The following is a 20,084-nucleotide window of genomic DNA, read 5'->3' on the forward strand; positions in this document are numbered from 1 at the left end:
TTCTGTGACAAGGCTATTGGAAAGCCGGTACAACGCTACGACAATATGTGTAAGTCGGAGCGGCGACTATGTACAGAAGTAACTGGAGGGTGTAGCCAACTACCACAACATTTCTGATTTTTACTGTGGTTTCCGTTTCGCAAATGATCTGAACTTATTTCCTGGACAACCCTCCTATGAAAGGCCCGTCTGATATTTGCGCCGCCGTCCTCTTCGCTCTGTGGATACTGTTTGAGCAAAATGGTCTATACTTAACGGCGGCACAATGTTACAGCCTCACCGTTTTCTTTATTCCGCAGTCAAATCGCATGGAGGCAGTGGCGAATGATTATTTTCACTATAACTCTGTGGAGGACAGCAATGCGTAATTACGTCGCTAATAAGCACACCGAAAGAAACATTATTGTGGGTGACCCAGACAGACTGCTAATACCGAGTGTGCTACCAACTCTAACCCTGCTAATGGCCTCATTTCGGCGAGGAAGTGAGTCTAAAACTTTCTTCAGGAGGCATAACGTATTGCCTGTTAGATTCTATCTCGGATTCTTTGGTCGACATTTGTGTGACGACTTTTCCGACGTTCCGCGAGCCCAAGTGGCTGGCAATGTCGAAGCTTCGCCCTCCATTGCTGGTCGATTTCACGGCCACGGATTATACCCGGCCCAATCGCATTAGTGTGACCACCACCTATGTTCGACGTCAACGTGCAACGACCACTCACAGACGGCAGGTGGTAGCACTAGCAGTAAAGGGTATAGAAGGTGTGTCGGAGGGACACGGGAAACAGTGCAGTCGTTGTCTGAACGTGGAAACGGAGCGATTTATCTCATGTCCGGCAGGGAATGATCAATGGCTTTCGGGCCAAAGGTGGAAGCATTTCCGTAAGGGTAAGTTTGTAAACAGTTCGCGTGTCGCCGTGATTAAAATATAACGTGCTTGGTAAAATGGCGCTATCCAAAACCGGTGCTGAGGCAACTGTAGTGCATCATGGACCATAGATGAAGGAGGTAAGCGATTGCTGCGGAGATGTGTAAGGGTGAATAGATGAGCAACTGACCGCCCAGATGAACATAGAGGCTACGAACAGTATCTTTCCGACGGTCATTCAGCGAACGTTGCCGCGTACGAGCCTACGCATCAGGCACTGCTTCATGCAACCATGCTGACTGCTGTTCATCGGCGACTAAGGCTAGAATTGGGAAGGCAGTGCCACAACTGAAGGTCTACTAAGTGGCGATAGGTGGCCTCTTCAGGTGAATCACGTTCTATGCTGCCTCAGACAGATGACCGCTAGTGTGTGCAGTGTGCAAGGAGCGTTATGGTCTGGAAAATGTTTTCGTGATATTCCCTGGTGGCCTCGTCATTCTGGAACTCGCAGTGGCTCTACACAAGTATGCATCTACGCTTGGGGACCACGTCCACACCTACCTGCAGTTTGTTTTGCTTCGGCGTGCTGGTATCTATCAGCAGGACAGTCACACAGTTCGAAGAGCACCATGACGAGTTTACCATACTCCTCTGACCACCAGACTCCCAGGATTTAAACCAAATCGAGAACTGTGGGACCACCTCGATCAGGCTGTTCGCACATTGGATCCTCAACCGAGGAACTGGCCACGCTAATGGAGGCGGCATGGCGCCACATCCCCTTCAGCACCTCCCACAGTTCACTGACACTCTTCCTCTCGCAGCCGTCCTCACTGCAAAAGCTTGTTATTCAGGCTTTTGACAGACGGTCACATTAACGCGACTGGATAGTGTCTACGGCCGCAATGGTGCGTGAAACTGGCAAAAGTCAGAAAAATCGTCAAACAAAAGTAGACCTAATAATCCGAGACAGAAGCCGACAGGCAATAGAGTACCTGCTAGTGGCCACGAAAGCCTCAAAAGTTTTGTTCTTCAGGTATATTCTAGTCAGGTGAAGTCACTCACCGACGATTTAGGCTCCAGAGACCTATCAAATTGCGCGTTTGTTGTGCGTTTCACCTGCTATTCCAAATAGTCCACGACATTTACTATGGGATTAAGATCGGGTGATTCAGCAGTTCGGTCGAAGTACAATAGCCTGCCTGAGGGTTTGTCAAACCAGGAACGTATGCGTGAAGTTCTGTGAAAACAAACGGCTGTTATCTTGAGAATGCCCACTGCGCACCCATCATGTAGATGTAGAAGAAAGGGCAATATATGGTCATCGAGATAGTTGAAACAAACATCCCGGTTTACATTCATGACAACCTAAATATGTGGGCCCAAGACAACCCCAAAACATCACAGAACCACCTCCAGTCTGAACTGCACCACACACACACACACACACACACACACACACACACACACACACACACACACAGCAGTGTCGTTGGGCCGTCGGCGGTGCGCTCGACGTCTTGCATCATTTGAACTCATCGGACCACACAATAGGCCTCCGAACACCCACTGCCCCGTTTCTGTGTTGCTTGGACCACTGAAGACGTGCAGCTTAATGTGCTGCTGTGAGCAATGGCAACTTCTGAGGTACTCGACTCTAAAAGTCCATTTCATCAAATTCTCTAAGCAATATTCACCCAGAAGGTGGTTGGTATGGAGTAGCAGTTACTGTCGGATCTGAAACCGATTGTCACTGTCTAGGCAAGACCCACATCTCTGGTCCTCATGGCATGTTTTTATGACTACTGTTTTTACGCCGTGCTACATGGATGCGAGTGGTACAAAATTGCTTGTAGTCGCATTAGACGGTTAGTGCTGATATGCCAATAAATGGAGCAAATTAGTTCACGGGGTGGTCACTGGAATGTTCAAACACGACAGCTCCTGTAAGCCACTGTGGTACGTCTCCACGTCGACCCATCTTACTGCGCCGATTCCATACACCTTCTGGCGCATACAAATGACTTCAGAAGTGCGTGCTTTTCATTTGAGGAACAGCAAACTCTCTGCGCGAATAGGCCTCGCCCACAGGCGTCACTGGATGCGGATATGGAGGGGCATGTGGCCACCATGCTGTTCTCCAGGCCGTTGTCAGTTTTTGTGACCAGAACCGCTACTTCTAAATCAAGTAGTTCCTCAACTGGCCTCACAAGGCTGAGTGCATCCCGCTTGCCGACAGCGCTCAGCGCTACAGGCGCTAGGCAAGCCCGACAGCAGTTCGGTTATCTGACGGGAACCGGTGTTACCACCGCGGTAAGGCAATTGGCTCAGGAACAGGAAAGCTAGTAGAATATTAAAGATAGCATGGTCAGGTGTTGATTTGGAACACTGAGAGCCCAAAATATCTAGGAGTGAGACTTGATAGATTTCCTGCTTTGAAGAAGCACTGCATGACCTGTAAGTCAAAAGTCTCCAGCAAGAACCAACTTGTACGCAAAGTGGCTGGATCACAATGGCGTAGTCAACCTGAGTCCGCCACCGTAGTTGAGTGGACTGCGCGCCGGAGTTAGAGACTTTCTCTGCTCAGGGACTGGGTGTTTGTGTCGCCATCATCATTTCATTCTCATCGATGTGCAAGTCGCCGAAGTGGCGTCATCTCAAAAGACTTCCACCAGGCGATCGGGTCTTCTTGCCAAGAGGCGCTCGCCACACTAGATTTCATTTCAGTAAACCTGAAACTCTATGAACCTCTGCAACGGCACTATGCTATTCTGCAACAGCGTATGCATGTTGTGTTTGGTGCAATTCAACACATGCCAAACAGGTGGGTATAGCTCTCAATGACACTTGTAGAATCATGGAAGGTTGCTTGAAATCCACTCCCGTCGAATGGCTTTACCACCTAACAGAGACAGCACCACCCCTGTTCGTAGAGAACCAGGCGCAAATAATGGCAGAAGATAATACATCCTTTGTAGGGGCACGAACTGCACCAGCAACAACTGAAGTCACGGAGTTTCGTAAGAACATCGATGGCACTTGAAACCACTGCTGAAAATACGGAAGGCTAATACCTACCTTCCCCCTGCCTGGGATAGAGTTTCAGAAACTCCACCTACAGGCTATGATGAGAAATGGGCGACTTGGAGGTTCCAGAACAGACTGAGACTTGGAGTTGGCAGATAAAAGATTATTTTGGCAAGACGGGGCTACGCCGGTCAAGATGGTATTCAGTGCGACTGTGGAGAAGACCAGACTGTCCATCACATGCTTCAATACTGACTGTGTTCAGCCTCCTGCACAGAAGCTCCCTACTTAGCAATCATATACAACCGCTCGCTCACCGATAGATCTGTACCTGCAGATTGGAAAATTGCGCACGTTGCACCAGTGTTTAAGAAGGGTAGTAGGAGTAATCCATCGAACTACAGACCTATATCATTGACGTCCGTTTTGCAGTAGGGTTTTGGAGCATATACTGTATTCAAACATTATGAATCACCTCGAAGGGAACGATCTATTGATACCTAATCAGCATGGTTTCAGAAAACATCGTTCTTGTGCAACGCAGCTAGCTCTTTATTTGCACGAAGTAATGGCCGCTATCGACAGGGGATCTCAAGTTGATTCCGTATTTCTAGATTTCCGGAAAGCTTTTGACACCGTTCCTCACAAGTGACTTCTAATCAAGCTGCGGGCCTATGGGGTATCGTCTCAGTTGTGCGCCTGGATTCGTGATTTCCTGTCAGGAAGGTCGCAGTTCGTAGTAATAGACGGCAAATCATCGAGTAAAACTGAAGTGATATCAGGTGTTCCCCAGGGAAGCGTCCTGGGACCTCTGCTGTTCCTGATCTATATAAATGACCTGGGTGACAATCTGAGCAGTTCTCTTAGGTTGTTCGCAGATGATGCTGTAATTTACCGTCTAGTAAGGTCATCCGAAGACCAGTATCAGTTGCAAAGCGATTTAGAAAAGATTGCTGTATGGTGTGGCAGGTGGCAGTTGACGCTAAATAACGAAAAGTGTGAGGTGATCCACAGGAGTTCCAAAAAAAATCCGTTGGAATTCAATTACTCGATAAATAGTACAATTCTCAAGGCTGTCAATTCAACTAAGTATCTGGGCGTAAAAATTACGAACAACTTCAGTTGGAAAGACCACATAGATAATATTGTGGGGAAGGCGAGCCAAAGATTGCGTTTCATTGGCAGGACACTTAGAAGATGCAACAAGTCCACTGAAGAGACAGCTTACACTACACTCGTTCGTCCTCTGTTAGAATATTGCTGCGCGGTGTGGGATTCTTACAAGGTGGGATTGACGGAGGACATCGAAAGGGTGCAAAAAAGGGCAGCTCGTTTTGTATTATCAGGTAATAGAGGAGAGAGTGTGGCAGATATGATACGCGAGTTGGGATGGAAGTCATTAAAGCAAAGACGTTTTTCGTCGCGGCGAGATCTATTTACGAAACTTCAGTCACCAACTTTCTCTTCCGAATGCGAAAATATTTTGTTGAGCCCAACCAACATAGGTAGGAATGATCATCAAAATAAAATAAGAGAAATCAGAGCTCGAACAGAAAGGTTTAGGTGTTCGTTTTTCCCGCGCGCTGTTCGGGAGTGGAATGGTAGGGAGATAGTATGATTGTGGTTCGATGAACTCTCTGCCAAGCACTTAAATGTGAATTGCAGAGTAATGATGTAGATGTAGAAGACGAACCTCAACAAGGAGTAGAAAATGCATTGCAAGTGGCCAAGTTTTGGACAAAAGTAATATAGTCATAACTGTTTATATAACATCTATGTTTCTGATAAGAGACTCACTTCAACGCTGGAAGGTCACATGCTACCAGTCCTTCACCGTCTGCAGCGCTCCATAGCTATCAGAGCGCTCTTTTGAAGCGGCTAATAGTTTGTCCGGTGAGCTCACAAATGGATATCCGAGAAGGGGAACCCATTTCCATTTCACCATCTCCTTTCAGGACAGTGCTTCGTCATGCTCAAACGTGACGCTGCCGGCGGTGGGCGCAGTCAGCGAGAGCGTAGGAGAGGAGCATAGGCGGCGTATGACCGGTGCCGGCAGAGAAGGCCCGTTTAGGAGAGCCACTGGCGGAGGCGCGGGCGGCGCTGATTCACGACACCCGGGGCGGCCTGCCAACACCCGCTTTCTTCTACTCCCCTGGCAATCACGAAACTAAACATCCCGTAAAACTAGCTGGCGGTCCCGCAAGGACGCCCACAAGGTTACGCGCCAATCCCCTACCTGCGTTCCTAGAGTAAGATTATCTGCCTTCCTGCCGCCCGTGTTCCCAACGTTATGTGGTACAAACGCTCTATTGCCGAGATATAAAAAAAAAAAACCACTGAATTAACAAAACAAATACTTGCTGAAACAAACACTTATCGATAAGACGAATGGCGCTAGCGAAGGAAACAAAGTCTTTTCTTAAAGTCTGCAGCGCCTGTGTGAAGCGTTTTCTTCGCTTTCGGGTGAATGCAAATACTGAGTTGTATCTTCCTCAGATCATTCGCACAGGTTTTATGGCAATGACGTGGAACAAGTCAGTTTAAGAACGAGCTATGTGCGGTTGGTTTATGGTTACATGTTGGTCATTTAGTGATTATTAAATACTGCAGAGGATTAAATTTTACTAAAAATTAACGTTGATTTTATTCACAAGACTGGTAAACACACATAAATTTAACAATGAACGCAATGTGTAGAACAGAAAGAGTTGCAAAGATAAAATGATTTCAGTGTAGATTTAAAATCTGCCCTGCTATCTGCCAAATTTTTACATCATTGAGCAAATAGTGAGCTACAAAAAGCTACAGTGATAAGTAGTGAAGGTCATGTTTTCTTCTTGTTACTAAAAATACAACTTGCTTACAACTCAAGAACGATCTTGTTGGTTACAAATGGATCCGCCACAGAGAAACCGTCTGCAGAGCCTTACAATACGAATATTACTGTCCAAATCGCTGTTTAAATGCTTTACCTACCGACCGTAAAAATACTAAACGCTCTGAGCGTTTTCAAGCATATATCATTTGCAACTATGATAGGATACCGAGAGAATTATTGCATTGGTTAAGACATTAGCTTTAAATCGGGAGGAAAGAAATTCAAATTGATTAAGGCGAATGCTACGATGGTTCATTCGAAAAGGACAAAGCCAATTCCTTGCCTCATCCTTCTCCCTCCACTCTCCTTATTTTCTTTACCCTGACGAAGCGAAGTTAAGTGCCTAGATGAGCATTTCGCAAATGCTCCAAGCGCCTGTCTTCCTTCAGGTTTTGTCTTACGTTAGACAGGTATCGAGCGCAGATTTCGTTGTTCACTTTTTGGACTCCAGCCAAACTATGAACGGTACAAGTTGCACGGCGACCTCGGAATTTTTTTCCGGCGTCGCTAAGTAATAAAACACTCAACAGAAATTCAAATGCAACACAAAGACTATTTCAAACCGTGAAAAAAATTTTTAGTGAGGAAAATTCCGTGAGAAAATGCCCTTCGCTAGAAAGCTTCTTAACAGCCATTTATCTATGTACATAGATAGAGCTTTGAGATGTTTTGCGACGTGTTTTAACCCTTTGACTACATTCTTTTTTCAGAGTAAAAGACGGTAATGTACAGTTATTTTAATTAGTCTCATAGTAAAAAGTAACAATATGAATCTTCCCTTATCGTGGCCTATGAAATGGTACAAATGGCTCTGAACATTATGGGACTTAACATCTAAGGTCATCAGTCCCCTACAACTTAGAACTACTTAAACCTAACTAGCCTAAGGACATCACACACATCCATGCCCGAGGCAGGATTCGAACCTGCGAGCGTAGCAGTCGCGCGGTTCCGGACTGAAGCGCCTAGAACCGCTCGGCCACTCCGGCCGGCCCGTCTATGAAATCTTTGCGTTTCTAATGTCTCGTACATAGTTGCAAGACTCAGTGGAAGAAACAGCATCTCTAACGATGTGAAGCACGACTCTGGACGAAACATTAGGAATGAGAAAAGTTTCCTGAATTACGACCATACAACCCAGCTTATTCGTCAGCAGATAGGGCTTTCAGTCGTGAAAACCTTCATTGTATGGTGAAAAAAGTATTTCCCGCCATTTCGTTTTCCAACGCGGACTTACAGAGTTACTCATAGGTACGGACAGGGGTTTCAGACGACGTCTGCTCAAAAACTAAGTGGATAGAGCCTCTCTCCAAATCTGTAACCTATATTACAGGTGCACAATGTGGACTTTATTTGTAACGAGGTAAACGGCAACAAGTGCGTTCAATTCGTTGACACGGTACGTCCGGGAAAGATCGATGGCAGCCCGCTTTGCAAGTCTGTTCTTTGGGTTGCGTATCTGCAGACGTGAGCTAAGGCGATGCTATAATATAGAGCAGAGGGTTAACAATGAAGCTTGAAGACAGCACAATCTACAGGTGTAAACTGTGATTATAAGATATCTGCAAACTAGCAGCAGGCTTCCCGTTATCAGTGCAACGTCTACACGGAACAATAACGAGAACAAATTTCCACTGTTCTCTGATAATCTATCGTGACACACATATTTTCAGATGGTAGTCAAAGGATTAAGTAAACTGGACGCCAGATACCACCCTTTAAGCTACGACCTCTGCCCCTGTTGATTAAATTATCCGCCGATGTAAGAGAATAGCTTGAGCTGCCAGGGAAAGCAAGTAGAAACAAATGAATAATTAGGTCTTCGTCATTGCTGAAGTGTGAATTTAGCGTTAAAAATTGTTATTCTATGCTGCTCGTCCAACATTCCCCAAAACGAAGATGTCTGTACTGCCTCTGTGCCTCGAGCAAGCTACGTATCCGGTCCGAAATGAAGTCTCCCAGGCAAACATCCCCAGCCTTCGTCGGACACCGGCAACCCGGTTTTTCCCGGTAACTTACGACCGTCGCCCTCTTTCCCGCCACAAAACCAGGCCGCCAGACTGATGCTTCGCCTGGGCCGCAAGTTACGAGCGACGGCTTCTTCTAACGAGACGGCGGCCGTTGAGTGGTGAATGGAAGACGACCGCCGCTCTCGCTGTCCCGGGTCCTGGCCACTATTTCGGGACGCGGCGGGAATAGCGCTGCCCACGGGACACGCACTCCCACGCACGCGAAGTGGGAGTTGGCGGAGGAGTCCATCTCAGTGAAAGACCAGTGGGACGCGAGTGATGCAATTTCCGAGTTCTCTGGAAGCCACCGGTAAGAATTCGGCATTAATAAACTGATATTTCAGGGTCTATAAATGTTTGAGAAAATTCCACAGTCGACAATTTAGACTATGCAGTGTCTTTTATAGACAGTCTGTGAAATTTATGCAGAGGACGAGCAACAGTATTTAAATATTCTTCTTCGTTTCCGGGCCTCAGTCCCATAACGTCATGTTGTTGTTGTTGTTGTTGTTGTTGTTGTTGTTGTCTTCAGTCCTGAGACTGGTTTGATGCAGCTCTCCATGCTACTCTATCCTGTGCAAGCTTCTTCATTTCCCAGTACCTACTGCAGCCTACATACTTCTGAATCTGCTTAGTGTATTCATCTCTTGGTCTCCCTCTACGATTTTTACCCACCACGCTGCCCTCCAATACTAAATCGGTGATACCTTGATGCCTCAGAACATGTCCTACCAATCGATCCCTTTTTCTAGTCAAGTTGTGCCACAAACTCCTCTTCTCCCCAATTCTATTCAATGCCTAGTTATGTGATCTACCCATCTAATCTTCAGCATTCTTCTGTAGCACCACATTTCGAAAGCTTCTATTCTCTTCCATACATTGCTACACTCCATACAAATACTTTCAGGAACGACTTCCTGACATTTAAATCTATACTCGATGTTAACAAATTTCTCTTCTTCGGAAACGCTTTCCTTACCATTGCCAGTCTACATTTTATATCCTCTCTACTTCGACCAACATCAGTTATTTTGCTCCCCAAATAGCAAAACTCCTTCACTACTTTAAGTGTCTCATTTCCTAATCTAATTCCCTCAGCATCACCCGACGTAATTCGACTACATTCCATTATCCTCGTTTTGCTTTTGTTGATGTTCATCTTATACCCTCCTTTCAAGACACTGTCCATTCCGTTCAACTGCTCTTCCAAGTCCTTTGCTGTCTCTGACAGAATTACAATGTCATCGGCGAACCTCAAAGTTGCGCTAATAATGATCAAATCTTTATCTGTGATCAGGCAGTAAGTTTACTAGCACTTCTGTAGCAGGATGCTCTCTCTGTCGACACAGTCACCAGTTACCTTAAAGGAGAAGGAAGTGCAAACTTTGTTCAGTCGAGAGGACATATGGGGCGTTCAAAGCACGTGGAAATAAAGCCTGTTTTAGAACAGTTCGGGCTCTTTCCACTTTTAAGTACCATTCAGAAAGCTGCTTTCAGAGTATAAAAGTCTCCTGTCCAGATGTTGTAAATATCTACTCTAGGATTGGGAACACCGTTGTGGTCGAAGAGAAGCAGTCCCTTGTTCAGAACACATTGGGAAAATGTCCATTGTCACAGTTTGCGTGGTTTGTTTTGTCGTTGTGAGAGCTGTAATTAAAGGGAATTGATGATTATGAGTGACTCGTCTGAAGTTATTGAAGACAATGCATCGGAATATCAGCGTTATAGCTCAGAGAAGCTAATAATTACTTTGTAGATTTGGTAAGTGAGAATTAACTAACTATATAATAAGCACACTTGGTTGCTGAGTTTAAACATCTGATTATATTTTATGGTACTTTCACAGTCATTGTATGTTACTTTAGCACGGGAGGGGACACAGATACTGAGGAAAAGTAGCGAACAGAGGAACTAGACGTTCTCGACATCCAGAGAAAGGGAAGAGGTGTACTGATCAATGGCAGCGGAACTGTGGGCAGTAGTATACTACAAGGAAGGTTGTAAAATATCCAGGCAATAGTCCTCCTGGTAATGCACCCTGTAACACATCGCAATGCCAAAACTTAAAGAAGAAGAGAGAGAAAACATATTTCATTCTTTCTGGAAACTTAGTAATTACAGCCAGCAACTTGTGTATCTTTGGGACTTGTTCAGTCAAGTCAGATTATACTGTCTGGTAAAAGAGTTGGTTTTGAAAATAGTAAAGGCGTTAGCTTCAAATGTTTCTTAAGGATTGGAGCGAGATCTGTAAGGATGTGTAAATTCTACACATAATAAAACAATCTTATATTCATACTTTTGTACCGGCCAAAACATGAATATTAAATTGTCATGGTCTCTCATGAAGTCTCAGCCAATGATCACAAATTCTTGGTATCAGCAGATTCTGACTTACCTAATGATAGTGATTTTGGGTCAATGGAGAAAGCCGGTAAGAAAATTTCGCACATTTACACACCAAATGATTGGATGGATATCGTCTGACAAGCAAAGAAAACGTCCCCGATTTCAGGTCATTGCAATGAAATTCTCGGACTTTTTATGCTCCAGGAACTTGAAGAATTCAGTAATAAACATAAAAAAATGATTGATGGTTATGGCATCAACTGCTGACCATGAGATGGTTACATTATGAAGTAGAATCTTCTTTTACCCTACTGTTTAGGCCGACTCTGAACCCTGATGTGCAATTTGACGAAACTGACTTGAGAAGAAGTATGGCCATACCATAACATACTTTTGTAACACCCAGCAGAGGTCTCTTTATACCAAACGTCGACCAGTAGCAAAAGTGAACAAAAAGGGCATGGAAGATTTACTGCTATGCATTCCACCTGTGTATCACCATTTTTTCAAGAACCTACAATGTGATTCTGCCCCAAGAGCTTCCTCAGCTTTACGAGAGCAAACAGACAAAAGTTAATAAGTTTTTCTGTGAATGTGGATTACTTAACTTCCTATTTGGGCATGTTTGTTATACGCAGGTACAGGGACTAAAATTTTAATTATATAAACTAGAAATACATTTTGTTTGCCGTTTCCTCAGTGGAACGTGAAGACCAGAATGAAGAGGAAGATACAATTAATTACAATACATACAGTGCACGAAAGAATCGAGCCCAAAATTTTATTGTACTTTTATATTCAAGGTAACATGGAGCGGCACTTAAATTTTCCCTTCTTCATTTTGAGAATACATGATACAAAATATCTTCTATCATTCAAACTTTTTAAAATGATGTAAACTTTTTTCCTGCAATTAATTATTCCGCAAAAACTTTGTATATTTTACTTAAAACTCTTTTTTGGTGACTTGTTTCCTTTGTGCACTGAACACCCCATATGTAAAATCCGGTTACTAGTCACAGTGTTTACGGATTATTAATCTTACGACATTAAGATGTTAGCGACGCGTTTCGAGCCGCTAGTGCTCACCATCAAACATCGCGGCGCGCAAACCACTTGCATATTATTTATGCTACAAATACTATGAACTAGGTTACAGCGTTGCCAGGGTCTTGAAAAGCACTGCGAAAGCGAGGGAAGATGCTGGACCAAAGCTGCAACCAGTAGAAGTACGTGTCACCAGCATACTGGAATCAATAACCGGTACATCACAGCACTGCCTTTGGCAATAAGTATCTCGTACATCTTTTCCCTTTGTATGCACGGAGGCGTATGTTCTGTACCTACTGAAGACATTGGCGGCGCAATAAATTAGCGATCACCTAGCGAATAGTATTAGTAGGGCAAATAATATGTAAGCAATTTGTATTTCTTGTTGCCTGATTATTAGCTCTAGTGGATCGAAACACGTCGCTAGTAAAATGACATCGTGAGTTTAACAATTCTTACACATTGTTAACGGGTGCAATACATACATAAATAAATAATCTGCCAGTAAGACTAATAATTATTTGTTCAATCTATATTACATTTTTAACGCTTGTCTATCGTGTTTTAAGGGCGTATGTAGGGAACCAACTCGCCAGCTGACCAGATGAGTGTGGAAAACTACCTAAAAGCCACATTTGGGCGACACGTGCACCAGAGCTGTGGTTATCATTAATTAAGTGCGCTGTTACCTTCCGTATCTGTATCAGTTCCTTGACTCGCAATCTACACACATTGTGCAAGCCCAAGTACATTGCAGTTCAAAGGTAATTCGTACTAATATTGTTCCGAGCCACTTTCTGTCTAATTCTGTTCGCATATGGATCGTCGCTGAAATGATTGTGTGCATACGCCCTAGACCCTATTAAGTAGTTGAATCTTGACATTTGAGTCCCAAAGTCGGAACACTGTCACAGTACGAAGTGCATTCAAGTTCTAAGGCCTCCGATTTTTTTTCTAATTAACTACTCACCCGAAATCGATGGAACTGGCGTTACGTCTCGACGTAATCGCCCTGCAGACGTACACATTTTTCACAACGCTGACGCCATGATTCCATGGCAGCGGCGAAGGCTTCTTTAGGAGGCTGTTTTGACCACTGGAAAATCGCTGAGGCAATAGCAGCACGGCTGGTGAATGTGCGGCCATGGAGAGTGTCTTTCATTGTTGGAAAAAGCCAAAAGTCACTAGGAGCAGGTCAGGTGAGTAGGGAGCATGAGGAATCACTTCAAAGTTGTTATCACGAAGAAACTGTTGCGTAACGTTAGCTCGATGTGCGGGTGCATTGTCTTGGTGAAACAGCACACGCACAGCCCTTCCCGGACGTTTTTGTTGCAGTGCAGGAAGGAATTTGTTCTTCAAAACATTTTCGTAGGATGCACCTGTTACTGTAGTGCCCTTTTGAACGCAATGGGTAAGGATTACGCCCTCGCTGTCCCAGAACATGGACACCATCATTTTTTCAGCACTGGTGGTTACCCGAAATTTTTTTGGTGGCGGTGAATCTGTGTGCTTCCATTGAGCTGACTGGCGCTTTGTTTCTGGATTGAAAAATGGCAGCCACGTCTCATCCATTGTCACAACCGATGAAAAGAAAGTCCCATTCATGCTGTCATTGCGCGTCGACATTGCTTGGCAACATGCCACACGGGCAGCCATGTGGTCGTCCGTCAGCATTCGTGGCACCCACCTGGATGACACTTTTCGCATTTTCAGGTCGTCATGCAGGATTGTGTGCACAGAACCCACAGAAATGCCAACTCTGGGGGTGATCTGTTTAACAGTCATTTGGCAATCCTCCAAAACAATTCTCTCCACTTTCTCGATCATGTCGTCAGACCGGCTTGTGCGAGCCCGAGGTTGTTTCGGTTTGTTGTCACACTATGTTCTGCCTTCATTAAACTGTCGCACCCACGAACGCACTTTCGACACATCCATAACTCCATCACCACATGTGTCCTTCAACTGTCGATGAATTTCAATTGGTTTCACACCACGCAAATTCAGAAAACGAATGATAGCACGCTGTTCAAGTAAGGAAAACATCGCCATTTTAAGTATTTAAAACAGTTCTCATTCTCGCCGCTGGCGGTAAAATTCCATCTGCCGTATGGTGCTGCCATCTCTGGGACGTATTGACAATGAACGCGGCCTCATTTTAAAACAATGCGCATGTTTCTATCTCTTTCCAGTCTGGAGAAAAAAAATCGGAGGCCTTAGAACTTGAATGCACCTCGTAAGTGGTGTCTGCAGTCAGCCGCCTTAGCACTCCGCCCTCCGCGGGAAAAGACAATCGCTTTAAACCTATGACCTACAAATGTGGCGTAAAAATCTGAAATTCACATATGGCATTGATTTCTATAGTGTCTCTAACTATCTTATAAATCTGCTCTAAATTTTAATGAAGACCAGAGTTAGGTTCTTTATCGAAACAGGCGAAATTTCGCGCCCGGAAATGCTTTCTACTCGAGAACACCAGGCACACTTCATCGTGTAGCTTTAAGTGGCAACAGCGTGATTACCGACAATGTCAGGCTCACTTTGGTGTCCTGCTGGCAGGAGCGGACCAGCTCGCCAGCTGTCAAATATTCTTAAATCGCACTGTACTTTTATCCTCGTGGTTTGTGAGATGAAGATGACACTACTTTGATGTAACAGCTATAGAAATTCTACAATAAATGAGCAACCTCAAGAGAACTAGTGTGGTGAAGGCCTGGGAAGTAACTGCAGTAAAACTAAAACGGCCTATACTTATTGTATTGAAAGGGAACATTGGGGTAACTTATGACGTTCTTGCATTAGTTGACGTAGTTTTGGGTTTAGGCAACTAAACCCAAACAACTCGAGGACGCCGAAATAAGTAAAAAATTAGAATACAATTTGACGAGAAAATCATCTCCAATACAATACTATTTTAACGGTGTTCCCGTAAGTATCTATAATACATATGCAATAATAAAAAAAAGAGTTATCCAATGCAGAACACTGACAGAAACGAGAAGAGCCAAGACGAAGCATTAATAGAGAGAGAGATGAGACAGAGTTGACAATATCAAAGTGATTATTTTGACATAAAATGGAGGTGTTTGGGAGTTGAGAAATGCAGCTCTTAGTGGAATACAAGCTGAGGTCCTTTATAATGCTGGTACTGTCCACAATAACCGTAGCCGGTTGGAGAACATGTTTTCCACTTACGCAACATGATCATTTACCCCGTGCCCTCCCTCCCTCATACATTAGGTGCCGTTCTTTGGGCTCTTGGTAGGTCCTCTAAAAACAAAATGGTTTGTTTTCATTGATGATTCTGGGAGACCTTGTGTAAAAATTCGGCACTAGGGGCGCCTCTAGCGCCCCTCTCATGCTGGCGCTCCAAGCGGCCACCTTAGTAATTCAGCTAAAACAGAAAAACAGTACGAAAAATCTTGGAATGAATATATTTGTTTCTTTCCAGCAACAAACTATTTTGAGATCCTAAAGGGGTACCAGTATTTGTGGTTTTAACAGAGAAGTCCTTGCAACAAATATCAATTCAAAGTTTAATTTGATGCAATAAAAAGTGTATACACTGAAAAAATTGATGATCTGGAAGGTCGTTCTGACGATCTGTTATAGTAAACACTTCGATGGAAGTCGTACAGACAGGTCTCCAAGGCATCGTTAGCTGTTGAGGCCGGCAGAACCACAGAGTAGTTCAGCGAAATACCGCTAGAGAGCAGCAGCAACAAGACATACATCGGACGCCTTAGTAACTCTGTGCGACAAAGGAATACTCAAGTTCGGATCGGTTAATGATAGTAACTATTCACAGCTGTCTGGACGAAGAAAAACAATTAGAATGTAGAAGTAATAAGAAACGTTAGCATTCCAGCTCTGCAATCTACTACACGTAGCGAATTAATACCTTACCGTACTGTAGTGCTGTGCGTGACGTATTATCCCAACTGCCTAGTCTTCCTCCTCCTCCAAGAATTCATTTACAAACCTTTAAGTAGCTGCAAATGTGGCTTTGTAATTATAATTTAAACTTACCCTCCACCAGTAACAATTTTGATGTAAGTAACTTTACTCTTACAACTGTATGATTATACTCTGATGGGCTGTGGGTGACACTCTTAACAGTACTAGAAACTCACCTACAAAAGTAAATTATGGGTAGCAAAATGTGCTAATTTTAAGTTCCATTACTATATGACTTCCCGTTTTCCCTTGTCAGGCATCATCAATGAGTTATTGACCTCCTCTTGACTTCTCAGTATTTTCTACTTAGTTTCTTGCATCAGTTTCTATTATTTCTTAATTAGTTTCTTGCATTATTGTTTAATACATGTTGTTGTGTTGTCAGACAACACACAACTCATGAACTATAAATGCAAAGTTCCACCTACCTCATCACAAGCAGCACAGCGTGGCTTGAGCTGCTCAGCGTAATGCCTCTCGCAGTAGAGCAGATCATCATGGGCACAGTAAGTCAAGTCAACCAACAGCTCCTTGCAAGTTGTACATGTGAAGCAAGCTGGGTGCCACAAAGTGCGATCACCAAATTTAGGTGCCACAACACCCAAATCCTGTGGTGCCAATGTCTTCAAACATTGTGGGCACTCCTAGAAGATATAACTTTTGATTAGAGGTTGTAAACAAAATTAAAGGACATATTCAAAAGATTGACAGCATTTAAAATGTATGATCTTATAATCACAAATACAATTCTGTCACTACATTAAGTTAGTGGAAATAATAACTGAGTAATTGTCCTGCAATAAAATATAAATATTCCAGAAATGCTAACGAATTTCTACCAATCCATTATGGATACAACAACAAATATTGCAAGTAAATGCTAAAATTTTTTATAGGAAGAGAACATCCACTTGCCAGATGCCAAAATAATAGCAAAATGACCACAAATCACACATAAATTTAAAAACAATGTTGAATCTAATGCTTTTACAAATTTATAATATTGAGGAGTTTAAAAAACACAGAGGTACAACACACAATGAGAAGGCACACACACACACACACACACACACACACACACAGTAGATCATTGCCTCTAGCAGCTGAGACTAGACTGCAAGACAGTTTACAGTGTGTGGCAGTGAATACTTGTTATTATTGTTGTTGTTGTTGTTGTTGTTGTTATTGATGATGATGACAACATAAGGGAGTGAATAACTTACACTACGTGAGTAGCAACTGGGGGTCTGCTGAACTTAGGTCCTTATCTAATGGATATTAACAATCTCAAATGCCACTACTCTATGAGACATGGTAGAAAGATTTGGACACTGTCCTAGACATTGGCACAAAGTGTGGTGATCAGGGAGTTATGCCACAATCTTTCCTCTCTCTGCTTATGAAATACTAGTGATATAAATTTCTTCTGCCACCAGGCACCATCACACAAGTGTACGATAGAGGCTTCACAATGGTGGTAGACAAAATACAAGATGGAAGTGTGACAATGATGTATTTAGCAACAGCATCCTTGTGTAAGATAACCTTGTCATATCAGCTTTCAGCAAAACTAATTTTGTTATGAACTCTACCTTTTTCATCATCAACAGTCTTTTATAAAAGGTGATCTCACTAGCAGGGGCTACAATAAGTTGCTCCTGACAATGATGATGGTGACTGAAATCATTTGAACATCCAGTTTTGACGTGAGTTTGACCCAACAAAAAGACCAAAAATATTTTATACACGTTTGAATAGTGTGTGTCAATGCCATTCCCATTATTGTTGACAGTATATTCTGTCATAAATACTGTTAGTATAAAAACGATTGACTTAAAAAAATTGCAACAAGTAAACCACTGAAACAAATGGCACATCTAACAGTCACTCCTGAAAATCAATCACAGGATTATGTGAACTGCTCCCTCCTATGCAGCCGAAGCAACAACAGAAGGGAAAATTCTGAAAGGTTGTGGAGGGGTGGAAATGCTCAGAAAATAGAGCAAAGAGAAAGAGTATAAGATCTGAAATGAAAGGCACTTGGAACTAGCAAGTAAATAAGCTTCCTGGAAGATTAAATCTGCCAGGAAGTTTCAGATCAGTATACACTCCACTGCAGAGTGGGATGAAATAGGACATTAACAAAATGTGACTAAGTGTCATAATAGCAAGGATCTGTTGAATGCTTCTCTCTCCCTCCTACTGCCTGCCCTGCTGAACCAATTTGTAGCTTGAATATGCAGCATACCACCTTAATCTTTCTGCCATCGGATTTACCACATTTGACATAAAACATCCACTGCTAGCTAGTCTTGCCACAATCTCTTTTTGTTATATCCTAGCCAGTAATGCCAACCGAGCCCGCTGCCAAAAGGTTGACAGCATCAAAGTCCGGACGCCGTCCGCATAAGCAGCGCCAGCGATACAGGAAATTGCCGCAAGTCTGCGCGCGCCACCGCTGGCTTCTGGCTTCTTAAGCGCTGGAGTCGCGAGCGCTAGCAGTTCTGTATTCGCCGCTCAGTTGTATACTCGCCACCGATTTCTGTACTTGCTAGTCAGTTGTGTGTTCATCGCGGCAGAGTTGTTGTTTGTCGTCAGCCGACGCTGACCTAGCCGCTCCGACTCGAACTAGACAGATTTCTGTAGACACGGAGTTCACTACTGTGTTTCTGTATCTTCGTTAATAAAGATAAGTACCGACTTTTATTTAATCAGAGTGTTTGGGTTTTCATCTTTCTGTTCACTGTTCCAGCGGACCGGTCGGCCCGCTATTAAAAGTGTGGCGGTGACTTCGTAAGCCGTTTCTACAGCGAAGTGTTTGTCGCTACGAACCCCGCCACAAAACTTTTCAAAGTACTAAGTATGTAATGATGTGCAGCCTTGGCTGTTCAGTTCTTTCCAGTCTGAAAGGAAGGATCACAGTTTAAGCTGCCTGTCATATTGAAAAGGGAAACTATTCCAGCTAACATTATTGGTTGGTTTGTTGATCTGGGGGAGGGCACCAAACAGCAAGGTCATTGGTCCCATAAGATAAGGGAAGGATGGGGATGGAAGTTGGCCATGCCCTTTCAAAGGAACCATCCTGGCATTTGCCTGAAGAAATTCATAGAAATCACAGAAAACTTAAATCAGGATGGCTGGATGAGGGTTTGAACCAGTGTCCTCCTGAATGGTAACCTCATTTAGGAAACCCACAATATAAAAATGGTGTGAGAAACAGAGTTGGAAGGACAGAAAAACAGAAAGGAACTTAAGATGACAAGAATGGTTAAAATTATATTCAGTAACATCATAAAATAAATAAGTCTTCAATTTATGATTATCATCATTGTTACAGCTAAGAGTGGGTCCAGGTCTGAAAGGAGTTAAATGAGAGAGAGAATTGTGATTGAAGAAATTATTATAATTTAATGTCAAGTAAGTGCCAATTCAATTCATAACAGCATGCAGCAGATAAATTTGTTAGCTACTAAACTCTGATGATGTGGTCATGGATGCAGGCACAGTCATATTACCTACCGGCCCTACACATAGTATTCTGGATCATATGGCGTAAGTTGGGAAACTATTGATGAGTCCACCCTTATATGCACAGTGTTTCATTATCCATCAATATTCTTAGTGTACTATTTGCAACATCTTGTCAAACAATAAAACAAAACTGAATATCCCAAAAACAATTGCTTGCATTTTCAGCTGCTTGTACTATTACACAGTATATGTACTAGCAAGAGTGGTTAAAATGTGAAGATCCTTAGAAAATCCTCAAAATGATTTAATTGTCAACCCTGCGTTATCATTTTTCAAATCTATCTCACAAAAAATCTATGAATGCAGTCAAATTTTTCTAAAACAGTGTGATACAAATAGTACTAGTTCTGGGAGTGTGAGTGTGTGTGTGAGAGAGAGAGAGAAAACTAACACTATGAAAAGAAAATTTGTTAGCAGATTCT

At 43.3% G+C, this 20,084-nt stretch overlaps 1 protein-coding gene across 1 annotated transcript in view; it reads right to left on the reverse strand.

The window, feature by feature from the left end:
- LOC126101585 (prickle planar cell polarity protein 3-A) overlaps positions 1-20,084 on the reverse strand; it is a 1,199,532-nt gene that overhangs the window by 333,824 nt on the left and 845,624 nt on the right. Inside the window, exon 5 of the mRNA XM_049912239.1 lies at positions 16,560-16,775. Coding sequence (XP_049768196.1) covers positions 16,560-16,775 — 216 coding nt within the window. The remainder of the gene's footprint in view (positions 1-16,559; positions 16,776-20,084) is intronic.

Source organism: Schistocerca cancellata, chromosome 9, assembly GCF_023864275.1.
Source record: "Schistocerca cancellata isolate TAMUIC-IGC-003103 chromosome 9, iqSchCanc2.1, whole genome shotgun sequence".
Lineage (NCBI taxonomy): Eukaryota > Metazoa > Arthropoda > Insecta > Orthoptera > Acrididae > Schistocerca > Schistocerca cancellata.